A 13934-nucleotide genomic window follows, 5' to 3' on the forward strand; every position below is an offset into this window, starting at 1 on the left:
GCTAATGAGGCGTGCGGGGTGGGAAAGGCCATCCAGGCTCCGGATGGGGTGGGGGATAGGCTCCAGAGCGAGAAGAGACCACCCCAGCCATTGTCCCGCCCCTTCCCAGAACATTTTTGCGGCCAACGCTGCCCTCTGCTGGTGGTATTGGAGATCGCCCCTCACTTCTGTGGCTGGCAGGATGGGGCCAGATGAGCTGTGCCCTGGGGAAGAGGCCTCCTTCCTGCTCCTGTGGTCTCTGCCATGAGCCTGGCCCTGCGTGGCCTTGGGGACACTGTCAGGATCTGCTTCTACCCGTGTGGAGAAGAGGCGGGTGTCTGGGTCCAAGGTATCCCCTGGAGGCTGAATTCAAACCCCTTCAAAGACAGGCCCACCCCGTGCGTGTCCGGGGGACCGGCTCCCTGGGACGAGTAAGATGGGCAGGGGACAACGGGCCCTGGCGTCAGGCCACCGTCCCGGTGCAATTCTGGGCAGACACCACATGTGGTCCAGGATGGGTGCTGGGACTTGGGGCTGCCTGGCCCTTTAAGAGAGCCTCTAGGGGAGGGGGCCAGTTGCCCAGCAACAGGAGGGCTTGTGTGTACCTGTTGCTGGGAGACCAGAAGTGTCCTGCTGGGCACAGAGTGGCCGGGACCTGCCCCGCTGACCGTTGCCCTGACCACTGACCGACCCTCCCTGGGGTAGCAGGGGCGGGGAGAACCATGGCGCAGATGGACGTGCTCCTGACCAAGGAGCCGGCCCCGCAGACGGTGCCGGCCTGCGAGCTGCCCCGGAAGCTGTACGATGCGGCCCGGAACACGGGTGCCCATACATCCTCGGGCCTGGCCACTGCCGGCTTCCGCTCGGCCAAGTACCTGCCAGATGAGTGGTTCCAGAACTGCTATGCCCGCTACCACCAAGCCTTCGCTGACCGCGACCAGTCGGAGCGGCAGCGCCACGAGAGCCAGCAGCTGGCGGCGGAGACGGAGGCATTGGCCCGGCGCTCGCAGGAGGACTCCACCCGGAAGGTGGGTGCGCGGCTGCAGGACACGCACTGCTGGAAGTCGGAGCTGCAGCAGGAGGTGCGCGAGCTGGCCGCTGAGACTGACCTGCTGCTGGCCCAGAAGCAGCGGCTGCAGCGTGCCCTGGACGCCACCGCTGTGCCCTTCTCCATCGCCACCGACAACCTGCAGTGCCGTGAGCGCCGCCAGCACCCCGACCTCGTCCGTGACTTCGTGGAAATGGAGCTGCTGAAGGTGCTCCGGGAGCCACAGGCCCCATGGCCCTCCCCCGCCTCAGGGAGCGTGGCCTGCACAGGGTCGACGGGGGGTGGTTCCCCCGGGCGCGCCCACGGCGCGGGCTGACCCCAGGCGGGTGCACACAGACTCATGGAGCCCACGCCCCTCTGCACACACGGGAATACTCAGAGCACGTAACCCTTGGCACACGCAGACCCGTGTGGAGCACATGCCCGGGTCCACACCCATGCACCGTGACACCAGCTCTGTTTGTAGGTTGGGGACCCACAAGGTGCTGGGGCCACAGGGTTAGGGCTCAGGCCATACAGGACGGAGGCGCTGTCCCTGACCCTGGAAGGGTGCCCAGTCTGACCTTTTCAGAGCCCAGGGCTCACAGTGGACACTGGGGGAGGCTCAGCAACTGGCAGGGTGGGCCCCAGCTTGGACCTGCTGAGTTGAGGACATCATGGCATGGGGACAGGTCCCAGTGTAGGGGTTTGAGCAGGTACGGGGGCTGGAGCTGGACCTCACATCTGCTCACCCCATCCCATGTCCAGGGCCCCTGCTCTGCCCCCACCCCAATAATTGCTCATCTTGGGGTGAGGGGGACAGAATTCACACCTGGATGTGTGTCGGGGACATTTGCCTGAGGATGGGACACTCCGAGGACACCGAGGCGAGGTCCATCCACAACCTGATGCCCCCCAGCATACGCCCCATGGATGGGACAGGGACTGAGCTGAGCCCAGTCGGGGGGGGGCACCTGAGGTCTGGGATGCAGGCAGGGCTGGCAAGTTGGGTCCTGTAGGCTCCTGCACTGAGGGGCAGCCCTATGGTCACCCTTGGGTCCCAGCACCCGCTGGGTAGACCCTTGGGGCATCCTAGCTCATGCAATTAAACCTGCGCCTGAGCTCCTGAAGGCCGAGTGCCCCATAGCTCCCCCTCCCTGATGCCTGTGGTGGAAATCCAGGCCCAGCCCAGTATTCAGGTGCTGCTGGGTGAGGGTGGGATGGAGGTCACCTTCATACCCCAAGGCTTCCCCACTCCAAGCTCAGCAGGACCTGTCCTTGGGGGAGCCTCACAAGCATCAGGGAATGACACAGTCCAGTCCTCTGCTCCAAGACCCTCTCAGATCCTGGGGGCCTTACTTGTGACCTGTAGGCTGTGGGCGTTCCTGGGAGATGCAGGGCACCCCCTGCATGCTCCAGGCTCAGCCCAGAACCTTGAGTACCCCCTCTCCCAGCCCCAATGCCCTCCTCAGTCCCCCTCCACCTCAACCCCACACTCAGCTGCTCAACGAGCTTCCAGGGCTCTGGCTGCAGCCCCCTGGGCCCTTAACCAAGAGACACCCCCCTCCCCCTCCCTAAGCATTACCCCACCTTCCCAATGTGAAAACATGAACAATGGTCCAGGTACAGGGAAACAGACCCTGGGTTTAGAGCCAGATGGAGGTAAAAGTCTAAATGGGGGTAGTGGACTGTTTATGCACAGAAAACAGGGCCATCGCAGAAGCAGAAAGGCACACAAGTTCCCCCTTAAAGGCCAGAGGAGAGAGCCTGCCTTCTCTGAGCCCAGGGCCCTTGCCGGGAGGGCACATGGTTCCCAGGGGCCCAGGGGCCCAGGGATTTGTTGGCCACCCTGCCTGGGGGCAGGTGGCAGGGATGGCCCCTAGAGCCCAGGGGCTGCTGGGTGGATGCCAGGTAAGTGGGAGCTGGCCCTAGTGCCCCCCAGAAAAAACCCTGCACTCTGCCACACCAAACAGAATATTCCAAAGCCCAGAACAAACCCAGTGAAAAAGAGCGGGGCTCCTCCCTTCAGCCTCCCGGGAAAGAGATAGGGGTCGACTAGCTGGCTGTGGGGCCCAACCAAGTACAGCCAGGGCCAGATGTTGGCCTAGGCACTGAAGGGGCTGACCATGGGCCCACACCGGCCTGGCCCTCCTCAGATCCTCACCAGGGAGTGGGGTCTTCTCCCCCAGGAAGCCGAGCTTATCCGCAACATTCAGGAGCTCCTCAAAAGGACCATAACGCAGGCCGTGAACCAGATCCGGTGGGTCTCGGTGGTTGCACACCTGCCCCGTCTCCTCACCCCTTGGGCTGGCTCTGGGCAGGAAGTTGGGGTGAGCAGGCTGGGAGTCTCAGAGAGGTGGGGGCTTGTCCTGGGTCTCAGCCAGGAGGATGGGGGAGGTAGGGGCAACTGGTGGGGGTGCAGACTCCTGCATGGCCTGGGGACCTGGGCATCCAGAACCCAGGCCAGCCTTTCAGGGCCGGGAACATCTGCTCCTGGACGCTGTTGGCCAGGCAGAGCCTGGGTGGCCCGAGGACCCCTGTCCTTGACAGATGAGGTGGCCTGGTTCACAGTGGAGAAGGGGGTGTGTGCTTGCTCCTGGGGTGGTACCCAGTGCCCCCTCCACAAACGCAGACCCTGCCCGCCCCAGGCTGAACCGAGAGCACAAGGAAACGTGTGAGATGGACTGGTCTGACAAGGTGGAGGCCTACAACATTGACCAGACATGCGCGCTCTACCACAACCAGAGCACGGAGGTGCAGTTTCACCCGCACTCAGCCAAGTTCGAGGAGAGGTGGGCCACCTCCGCCCCAGCCCCTTCCAGGGAGCCCCCCCAAACCCCGGTGCCCACCCGGTGCCTGTGCTCCTGAGCCCTGTGCTGGGGACCGTCCCCCAGCCCCCCGCCCCTGACGCTCTCGCACGGAGGGCCTTGTGTGCAGCTCCTCTGCCCACAGGCTGGGCAGGTGGGCAAGGACCCCCATGCAAGCACCCCGCACGCCCAGCTCACCGGGGACTGAGGGGTTACCTGCAGCTCCTCGGGTGGCCGGCAGGGGGCGCGCAGCCACCACGCCGCGGGGCGCGGGGGGGCGCGAGGGGGCACAGGGCCGCGGTGCCGCGCTGGGGGTGCTGACTCGTGCGGGCGCAGTGGTCTCGGGGCGCGGGGCGCGCGGGAGGGCCGGGTCGCAGGAGCCGTCCGCAAGCCGTGCCCGCCCGCAGCGCCTCCACGCCCGAGACGTGGGCCAGGTTCACCCAGGACAACCTGCACCGCGCGGAGCGCGAGCGCCTGGCCTCGGCCAACCTGCGGGTGCTCGTCGACTGCATCCTGCGGGACACGGCCGAGGACCTGCGGCTGCAGTGCGACGCCGTGAACCTGGCCTTCGAGCGCCGCTGTGAGGAGCTGGAGGACGCGCGCCATAAGCTGGAGAACCACCTGCACAAGGTGAGGTCCTCGCCCCGCCAGGCCACGCCCAGACTCGGCCCGGCCCCTCCCCACAAGGCTCCGCCCCACCAGACCACGCCCAGGCACGGCCCCTCCCCGTAAGGCCCCGCCCCTGACCCAGTCCCGGCCCAGCCCCACCCAGGCCAAGACGCGTCCCTCGCCCTACTCCAGCCTCTCCCAGCTACCGACCTTTCAGGCCCGATCCGCGCCCCTAGGCCCCGCCCCCAGGCCCCACCAGGGCCGTCCCCACCCAGGCCACGTCTGGTCCCTCGTCTCACCCAAAACCCGGCCAGGTACCGTCCCATCAAGCCCCGCCCCCGTACACCCGCCCACTCCCCACCCCCCAGCCCTGCTCCTTGTGGACCAGCCCCGCCCCTGGCTAGGTCACAACCTGGCCGGACCAGGCCTTCTATCCTGTCCAGCCTGAGGGCTCCAGGCACCCACTCCTCCCTGGGCCCTCACTAAGCCAATACAAAACTAGGTGACACTGGGGGTTGCTGTCAGGCAAGAGCAAGAGAGAAGGTGGCAGGAGGTGGCCAGGCCTACTAGGGCTCTGACCCTGGGCTCTCAGGGTGCCCTTTGCTGCAGCCATGTCTCTCTGGTTCTTCACCAGGGTTGGGGCCCAGTAACCAGCAGGGTGGGGGCCGGGGGGGGGCGCTCAGGCCAGAGCTGCTGGACCCCAGGCTTTGCAGCCCCACCCCGGCCCTCTGGGTGTCCTTGGTGGGGCCGAGAGGGCCGAACACATCTTCCTGCCTCCATATGTCCCCCCAAGTCCATGGACAGGGCCGGGGGTGCGGTGGGGGTCACGGCAACTCCCCCAGGGACCGTCCTGTTTGCAGACGCTGCGGGAGATCACGGACCAGGAGCACAACATAGCCATGCTGAAGCAGGCCATCAAGGACAAGGAGGCGCCCCTGAAGGTGGCTCAGACCCGTCTGTACCAGCGCTCGCACAGGCCCAACGTGGAGCTGTGCCGGGATGCCGCGCAGTTCAGGTGCCCGCCAGGGCTGTGGCTCAGGCAGTCCTGAGGACAGGCTTGCTTGTGTCCCCCTCAGCCCAGCCCCCTTGGCCTCTGGGCCCCACGAACACCCTGCCCCCCGCCCACACAACTAGACGCGGATGTGCCTTTCAGGGCCCTGAGTGTCACGGACAGCATGGCACTTCCTGCCTCACCCTGTGCTGTGTGGTCTTGCTGGCAATGGATCTCAGGGTCTGAGAGGCTGAGCCCCCAACGCCCCCGGCCGCCATGCCCATGCCGCCTCGGGCCCCCCATCCAGACCCCCCATGGCATGGGTGGCCCCTTGGTCCTGGCTCAAAGCCGAGGCGGGATGGGGTCTCTGGTGTTTCTGCCCTTGTTGGCAGAATCCCCCCGCATGGCTCCCTCCCTGCCCTCAGCACACGCAGGGGACTGGGGCCTTGGGCAGCACCAGGAGTCCGTCTAGCCTGCCTCCAGGTTCCAGGAACATAGGGACCCAGGAGCCTCCGCGCTCCACCAGCATTGCACCTAACTGCGGCGGGTGTCACTGAGCTCAGCCCTACACAGTGCTGCCTATGTGGGCTCTTCTGGCTGGGCCGGGGATGGGGGTGGCAGCAGAAGTCCCAGCTCAGGCCCAGCGCGGTGGCCCTGTGGGGCTGTGGGCTGAGAGCACGAGGCACGCCCTCTCCCACCTGCTGCGGGGCCCGTGTGGCATACTGGCCCGGCCCACTCCATGTGGCTGGCAGGTCTCCCTTTGGACTTTCGGGTCCTCCTGTGGCCCTGCAGCTGGCCTGGGACCCCTTGCCAGGGCTCCCAGGCCTTGCCTGTCCCAGCCTGGAGGCCCCAGCTCACGCCTTCCTCCCCGGCCCCCCAGGCTGGTGAGCGAGGTGGAGGAGCTGAACACGTCCCTCGCGGCGCTGAAGGAGAAGCTTCTAGAAGCCGAGCAGTCACTACGCAACCTGGAGGACACGCGCATGCACCTGGAGAAGGACCTGGCCGTCAAGACCAACAGCCTCTTCATCGACCGCCAGAAGTGCATGGCCCACCGTGCCCGCTACCCCACCATCCTGCAGCTGGCCGGCTACCAGTGACCGGGGCTGGCACCACGGCGGGTGCCTCTGCAGCCTGGCTGGACGTGGGCAGGGACTGTCCCCAGGCCTCCCAATAAAGAGTGTATTGGCTTTCTACTTGTCGGCGTGGTTCTGGGTGGAGGTGCCGCAGCCTGGGCGGGTGGGCTTTACCTACGGACCTCCTGCCCAGGCCAGTGGGAGGTGGGGGTTCAGAGCCTTTGCAGGGCAGTTCCTGCTGCCTGTGGTGGCCTCGGTTCCCACCTGGAGAGGACTGTAGAGGCCCCTGCATTGCTCACCGCGACCCAGTGCCCCCACACCCCCACCAGCGCTCCGAGCCTGCTGAGCCTCGGACGGGGGCCCTCTGTCTGCCTGAGCTGCCCGCAGGATCCCGCAGAGGAAGCGTCCCCTCCTGCCACCGTGGAAGCCACAGCTGTCGTCACCTCAGCCATGACCAAAGCCCCAGCTTTCTCCTCCGTGTGCCCTGGACGCTGTCCCTGTGCGGCTGGCTGGCTCTGCCCCGAGGGACTGGGCCGGGGGTTGTGAGCTTCTGCTGCAGGGTGCCAGACAGAAGTCCCCTGGGGCCTCTCCCTGCCACCTTGCCCTGACAGTGGGAGGGCACCCAGGAAGACAGATGCCTGGAGACTCTGAGCCAGGGGTGGGGGGGCCCCCGCTCTCAGGCACCTTGGTCACCTTGGGTGGCCAGTGTCCTGTCCGGCCTCTCCTTAACCAGAGGGTGAGTCAGGCTGGGGTACGGTAGGTACAGTGCTCCCAGTGCCACCTGTTCATGCACCATCCCTCACCCCTCACCTCCATGAAGGAGGGCCCTGCGAGCGCCCACCCCACCCGGGGCACACAGCTTCCAGTCCCTGTCCGCCTGTGCAGGGCAGTTCAGGAGCAGAACTCAGGGAGCGTCCAGCCCCTGCCCCCTGCGACAGCTGCCAGGGGACTGAGGGGCAAGGTGGGTGCTGAGCACAGCTCATTGTCTCTTGGATGGGCTGGGGGCCCCGGGCTGAGAGCACGCGGGACAGACCCGGGGCTGCCAGCTGGCCGTTCGTTGTCTCTGGTTGTGTCATGGCTGCCGGGGTCTGGAAGGTTTGTCCCCCTGTAGAGATGATCCACCAGACCATGGAGCTGAGGGATGGCTTCCCGGGATTCTGGCCCCCGCTGCTCGGCCAGGCTCGTAGGAAAGGTGAGGCCACGACACAGCCCGGGGTTCTGCCTCAGAGACCTTGACCCTTCTGGGCTCACAGTGGCACAGCTGTGGACCCAGGCCCTGAGGCCAACAGGGCCCTGGGGAGGGGGAGCAGGGTCACATCAGGCCACCAGAGCCGCTGGAGGGGTCCTGCATGGCAGGATCCATCAGGGGACAGGGTCCCAGGGCGCTGGGCAGGGCAAGCGTGGTGCGGGTAATGGAAGGAGAAGGTCTGGGGCCACAGTGTCACCCCTCTCTGCTCCCTACTGCAAGCCCCCTGGTGCCCCAGGGCTACCCCAGCACCGCTAGGTTACCCCTGGCTTCCACGGGTTCCCTGTTTGTGGAGACCTCCAGCCTGGCTGCAGTCACTCTCACAATGAGTGAGTGACCCCGCAGGGTGCCCGGGTCCGGAGCCCCCGTCCATTCCTTACAGGACCCCCTGCGTGGCCCCACTGAATGGAGTCTGTGGTGATAGGCACTTGGCCTCACCCCGGCCCCCATGCTAGGGCTGCTGCTGCTGCTGCATTGGGGGCCGTGTGGGCACCTTGTCCCTCCCCCCAGGCTCGAGTTGGTGGTCAGTGCGGCCTTCCTGCGCTGCAGTGGGCTGGAGGCAGGGAGGGAGCCCCGCCCCGCTGTGGGTGATGCTGTGGCCCCCTGGGGGCCACTGACCCGTGGGGCCGTGACGCTCAGCCACGCTCCCGTCGTCACGGAGATGTCAGGCGGCGTGTCTGAGGACGGCTATTTCTGTCCAGGCCCTCCCGCCACCTGCTGAGTCACCCTCAGCCCCTGCTGACCACCTGCACCTCAGTGAACACTGGGCAGCCGGGGGACCCACCCGGACCGCAGGGACCCCAGGCTTCCTTCCAGGACCTCCACCCTACAACCTGCCCCTCTGGAGGCACCCCCCACATACTAGGCAAATTTAGCTCCCTGTCCCCTCCCCTAAGGGACACACAGTGACTTCCCATCTCCTGGGGAGGCTCAGGACAAGGGATGCTGGGGCCCACAGTGGGGCCAGAACTCGCCCAGACCCCCAGGGGCAAGGCTCTTCCTGCTCCCACCTGCCACAGGGGATGCCCCCAGCCACTGCTGAGCCCATCGATGTCCATTTTATAGGTGGGGAAACTGACGCTCGGATGCAGGGAACCGCAGAGGTGGGGCCTGTGATCCTTTCCAGTGCCCGAGAGGCCGGAGTGAGACCGCCAGCGAGGATGCCCCCACCTGCCCTGGGCCCAGGCTCTCACAGGGACGCCACGCTGGGAAGTAGGGGCCACGTATGGGCCTCCAGGAGAGGCTCTTGCGAAGCTGCCTGGTCTCAGAGCCAAGCCCGCACCTGGCACACGCTGACAAGGTGTGGGGCCCTGGGAAGCATGCAGGGATCCAGTGGTGATGTCTGTCAAGGGCAGGTCCCTGGCCTCACCTGACCTCTCCCCCAGACCAGGGGGCATGGCCCAGGCAGCTGTGGGGCTTGGGGTTCGGTTGGGGCCCCTCCTCCTCATACGCGGACCCCCTCTGCTCCCCCACCAGGCTCTGGTATGGACGGCAGCCTCTGGCCTCCTGCTCTTCCTGGGGCTGCATGTAAGGGCCTGGCCCAGCCTGGGGCCTCCCCAACGTCCCTGTGTGTAGTGCTGCCGCCCCGCCCGGCCCCCTGCTGTCCCCCACCGAACTGGGGAGCTGTGGGGGCTGCTGCCCCGCGTGCATCCTACTGTGGACATCTCCATCCTCAAAGGTGAGTGTCTGTGGGGAGGCACCCCCACCCCAGGCCTGTTCCCGTGAGGACACCCCACGCTGGGGGGCGGGGCAAGAGAGCCCTGATGGAGGCAGCTGGGCCCCTGTGGGCAGGACACTGGACACCTACCTCTGGCTCCTGGTAGCTGCAGAAAGGGGGAAGCGAGGCAGCCTGGGCAGGGGGCTGTGGCAGAAGGGCGCCTGAGGTCCCTCTGTCCTGTTCACCCACCTGCAGCGGTGCCCTAGGCCCAGTCTCCAGGGGAGGCTGGAGGGAGGCCCCAGGTCCCCTCTGGAAGGACGCCAGCTACACAAGCCCTCATCCTAGGGCACTGGGCAGCACTGCCCTTAGCTGGACCTGCCAAGCTCCCAGCCTCACGTCCTGTACAGACCAGGGCAGACCATCCTCTGGCAGCTCCTGCTGTCCCTGCCACCCCCGCTGCCCCTCCTGTTCCCATGCGGCAGGTGGTTGAAACCCCAGAAGAGATGCAGACTGGGGCCGTGACTTCTCCTGGCCCCCTGTGACCCCAGACCCCATGCCCTGACCCCTCGTCCCTTCTCCTCCTGCAGGTGAGAAGGGCGAACCAGGGGTCACCGGTCCCTCCGGCAGCAACGGGAAGGAGGGTCTGCCAGGCGCCCGTGGCCTCCAGGGCCACAAAGGCCAGAAGGGGCAGGCAGGGCCACCGGGCTCCCTGTGTCCACGCACCTGCGCGTCCTTCTCGGTGGGCCAGCAGGAGGGCCTGCACAGCACTGACCGCTTCATCGCAGAGCTGGTGAACCTGGATAAGCCTTTACCTGCCGTCTGGCCGCTTCCTGCGTGCTGTGCCGGGCGTCTACTTCCTGAGCCTCAGCGTGCACACGTGCAACCACAAGAGACCTACCTGCACATCATGTGCCACAGGCGGGCCGCCGCTGTGCCGTACGCCAGCCCAGAGAGCACAGCGTCACGCAGACCCAGAGCTGCTGCTGCCACTGGCCACTGGCGACGCCGTCCGGGTGCGCGTGTTCCAGCGTGACCGCAGCAACGCCATCTATGGCGAGCACAGCGACCTCTGCATCACCTTCAGCAGCCACCTGGTCAAGCCGGCCACGGAGCTCTAGCCCTCCCCGGCTCGCCGTGCCACAGATAGCCCAGCCCAGCCAGCCGTGTCTGAGCTCCGACTGTGTACAGTGATGGCGCAGAGTGCCAGGGATACAGCTAGAGCCAGACAGACATGGGGCCCCCCAATGGGGGTGTGCGCAGACTGGGCATCCACACCGAGATGCTTGGGAGGGAGGCCTGCGGGTCCTGGCGTGGGGGGCCATCCATTCTGCTTGTACAGAGCTGAGCCCGGCACCGGGGCTGCGGACACGTTTGCAGAGCTCCTGCTGTGGACACTGTAGACATGGGCGGCCCCTGGAGACATGGTCTGCTCAGGGCCGACTCCGCCAAGAAACACACAGAACCCCGGGGTGTAGGAGGGTAGCCAAGGCCCTGAGACAGGACGGCGTCTAGCAGAGGGGGGGTGTGGTCCTGGGCCAGAGGGGAGAGTCTCGTCCTCGGGGTGAACACAGGGCCCAGTGTCCCCTCATCTGTCCAGATGGTGGAGGAAGACGGCCCCTCGAGGTGCAGCCCTGAGCCCGGGGGAGCCCGACACTCCAGTGTCACCGTGTAGTTTGATGAAGCTGAAATTAGGGCCTGGCAGAGACAGAGCCTCTCTTAGGCTGCACGCCTCCCCCACTGCAGGCAGGGGTGAAGCTGGAGGGTGGCGCGTTTACTCCACAGCAGGGCTCCATCCACCTCCTGGGGCCGCTGTGAGTCCGTTCCTTTTCTGGCTTGTGCCCCTGCCTGGGCCTTCTGCCCAGCCCCTCCCGTGCCCCATCACCACCGCCTCCTCCCTGGACCTCCCCCACGTCTCCTCCTGCAGCTGCTCCCTCCTGAGCAAGGATCCTGGGGCAATGAGACCACGGAGGCCGTGGCCAGAGCAGCGTCTGGCATCTGTGGAGCCCCACAAGCTGGATGAGGTCCTGGGCTGTGGCGAGGCGGCTGGAGCTGCACAAGGGCTGCACTGGGCAGGAGATGTTGGAACCTTCTAGAAGGAAGGCCTAAGGCCGCAGGACAGGACACAAGAGGAGGCAGAGGCGGTTGCCAGAGGCCCCAGAGCCCTTTCCTTTGTTGGGTGTACCAAGAGCACCCACAGGCCTAGCCTGGGGCCTCATGGGTGCCACCATCTGCCAGAGGTGGGGTTCCCTCCGTCCTCGTTCATGCCAGAACCCCCCAAAGAGCACCCAGCCCAGCATGAGATAAATTCCCTATACCCACCCGGTCCTGGCAGACCCCTGGGAAGGTGGTGCTGAGCGTGGGGAAGGGGAGGTCATCAGGGATCATTGTCTCAGACACACATTCGGGGCTTCTCCTATCCCAGGACAGAGGAGACACTGCGGCCCAGCAAGGGTGTATAGAACCTCTAAGTGTGTATGGTGTAGGGCGCTGGCCCCCCAGGGGCTGGGCTACCCCCACCAAGTATGGCCCTGGACAGAGGAAGGGGGCCTCACTGAGGAGGGGCTGCTGGCTGCTGAAGGTCTCCCTGCCAGCAGTCCACCCTGTGGGCAGGTCTTGAAGCCTCTTGAGCAGTGGGTACGACCCACGGGCACACCTGGGGCCCCAGTAGAAGACCCTCCCTCCATAGGTCCTACAGCCCATTGCAGCCAGTGGGGGGTCCCACAGGCATGGGTTCCTGTCACTCCAAAGTGCCGGCCCAGGCCTCCCACTCTGGGTCCATGTTTGCCCCAGACAGGGTCCTGACCTGAGGAAGTCATCAACTAGGAGGTCGGCACCAGCAGGGGTCTGTACCCCAGGGGGCAGCCCATGGGGGCTTAGCAGGGACTCCTGTCCCCCAGGAGCACACCAGCCCGAGCAGGCCCTACTGGCAGGTGTCAGCCAAGGACACAGGACAGGGGGGCCAGGATGGGCATCCCAGGCTGCTGGACGGCGGGACCATTGGAACTATGGAGCTGTGGGAAGTGGCAGCCCTGGGCCCCCGACCTGTGATGCCAAACTGGCCAGACCTGCAGACTGAATTTTGACCTCTGGCCGTGCCCTTCTATGGCTGCAACAACCGGACACAGCCAGGGTGGCGGCAATGGGCAGGGCCCTCAGGAGCAGCTCAGAGCGCTGTGGGGTGGGGGGCAGGGGCTGCAGGGGCAGAGAGGGCCTGGTGGCAGGACCAAGCCACCCAAAGAGAAAAGGGGCACCTGTGAGAGGACTGGAAGGACCCGGCCCCCCTCCACCCTCCCTCCCAGAGGCGGACTACCAGCGTGCAGCAGGCCAGGTGGGCCAGAAGGAAGGCTCTGTCTTCCCAGCTTGCCCTGTGGCCTCCGCTCCCACATCCAGCAGCATGGGGAGGACGACAGGTCAGGTCTCAGAGAGGCCGTGGCCAAGAGGTGCCCGGGTCCAGGGCGGTCTGCTGACCTGGTGGCCTGAATCCAGCTGTTCCCGGAGCCCAGGCAGGGAGGTGCTGGGACACAGTGGCAGAGCCTCTGGGGTTGGGCCCTGGTATCAGCTGCTAACCCAGAAGGCCAGGATGGGTTGGGCCCTGAAGGGCGTCTGAGAGCCCCCGGGCGCTGAGGCCAGGACAAAATGCCGGCATCCCCCCCAACACACACCCCCTCCAGGTTCATTTATTTTTTAAAAAGGAACAACTGACCCCAGGGTGCAGTCCACATCCCAAAATGGCCAGGCTGAGCGGTGCGGCTGCAGGTCTGGGTGGGAGGCCACGGCTGCCCTGAGCACGTGGGGAGCAGAGAGGAAAGAGCCGGGCGGGCGTAGCATGCCAGAAGCGCCGGCCATCTGTCTACAGCAGAATCACGACTACGGGCGCCCTGGCGGGAAGCTGTCAGCGACGTAGCCCTGCCACAGGCCCCCAAGAGGGAGCTCCCATCAGGAGCCCGTAACCCACAGAAGTCTGCCGGTTTAGTGGATTCTAGTAAAACCTCCTTTTAAAAAAAAAAACCGAGGTGAGATCCACATAATGGAGGCTCGACCACCTCACAGTGAACGATTCAGTGGCATTTCGCCCATTCCCGGTGCAGAACCACCAGCACCTCCATCTAGTTCTGGAGAGTTCTCGTCCCTCCAGAGTGACCCCGAGCCCTCCCCGGCCCCTGGCAACCCCTGATCTCATTGTGTCCTTGGATCTGCCTCTTCTGCACACTTCCCAGAAATCGGATTCCCATGCCGCGTGGCTCTGCCTGTGGCCTCTGAACGTCGCGTCTTCCAGTTGGGGCCATGCTGTAGCGCGTGTGAGGGCCCTGTCCCACTGTGTGGATGGACCACGGGTTGTCCGTGCGAGGGCTGGTGAGCTGTCACGGATAGTGCTAGTAGGAACATTTGTGAACAAAACCCACTTTCTTAGTTTTGCAGACTAACGCCGGACACAACCTGGAAAAGGGAATAGACAGGATTCTAGAACATTCTGACCCAGCCGAGGAGATGCTGAAGCAGAACCTGAAGATACAGTAGTGAGCACCACGGCAGAGGCCAAGGGGA

The 13934-nt window shown here is 65.6% G+C and overlaps 2 protein-coding genes across 3 annotated transcripts; both read left to right on the forward strand.

The window, feature by feature from the left end:
• Positions 1 to 579: 579 nt before the first annotated feature.
• Positions 580 to 6606, forward strand: TEKT4 (tektin 4). Of its 2 annotated transcripts, none has more exons than XM_059155221.1 (6): positions 580 to 1235; positions 3196 to 3266; positions 3655 to 3798; positions 4221 to 4443; positions 5283 to 5437; positions 6294 to 6606. In XM_059155221.1, the coding sequence occupies exons 1-6, from the start codon at positions 702 to 704 to the stop codon at positions 6508 to 6510; spliced, it is 1344 nt and encodes a 447-aa protein (XP_059011204.1). In that variant the 5' UTR covers positions 580 to 701; the 3' UTR covers positions 6511 to 6606. The 2 variants fall into 2 exon arrangements, with proteins under 2 accessions (XP_059011204.1, XP_059011205.1); XM_059155222.1 differs by having other exon boundaries at positions 580 to 1007.
• Positions 6607 to 7560: 954 nt separating this feature from the next.
• On the forward strand, positions 7561 to 10507 carry C1QTNF8 (C1q and TNF related 8). The gene is given in 7 exon segments (XM_059155532.1): positions 7561 to 7678; positions 8798 to 8874; positions 9209 to 9410; positions 9977 to 10190; positions 10192 to 10274; positions 10277 to 10364; positions 10366 to 10507. Coding segments are annotated over 7 exon segments (924 nt in total).
• Positions 10508 to 13934: the final 3427 nt, after the last annotated feature.

This window comes from Mustela lutreola, chromosome 17 (genome assembly GCF_030435805.1).
Source record: "Mustela lutreola isolate mMusLut2 chromosome 17, mMusLut2.pri, whole genome shotgun sequence".
NCBI classification, from domain to species: domain Eukaryota; kingdom Metazoa; phylum Chordata; class Mammalia; order Carnivora; family Mustelidae; genus Mustela; species Mustela lutreola.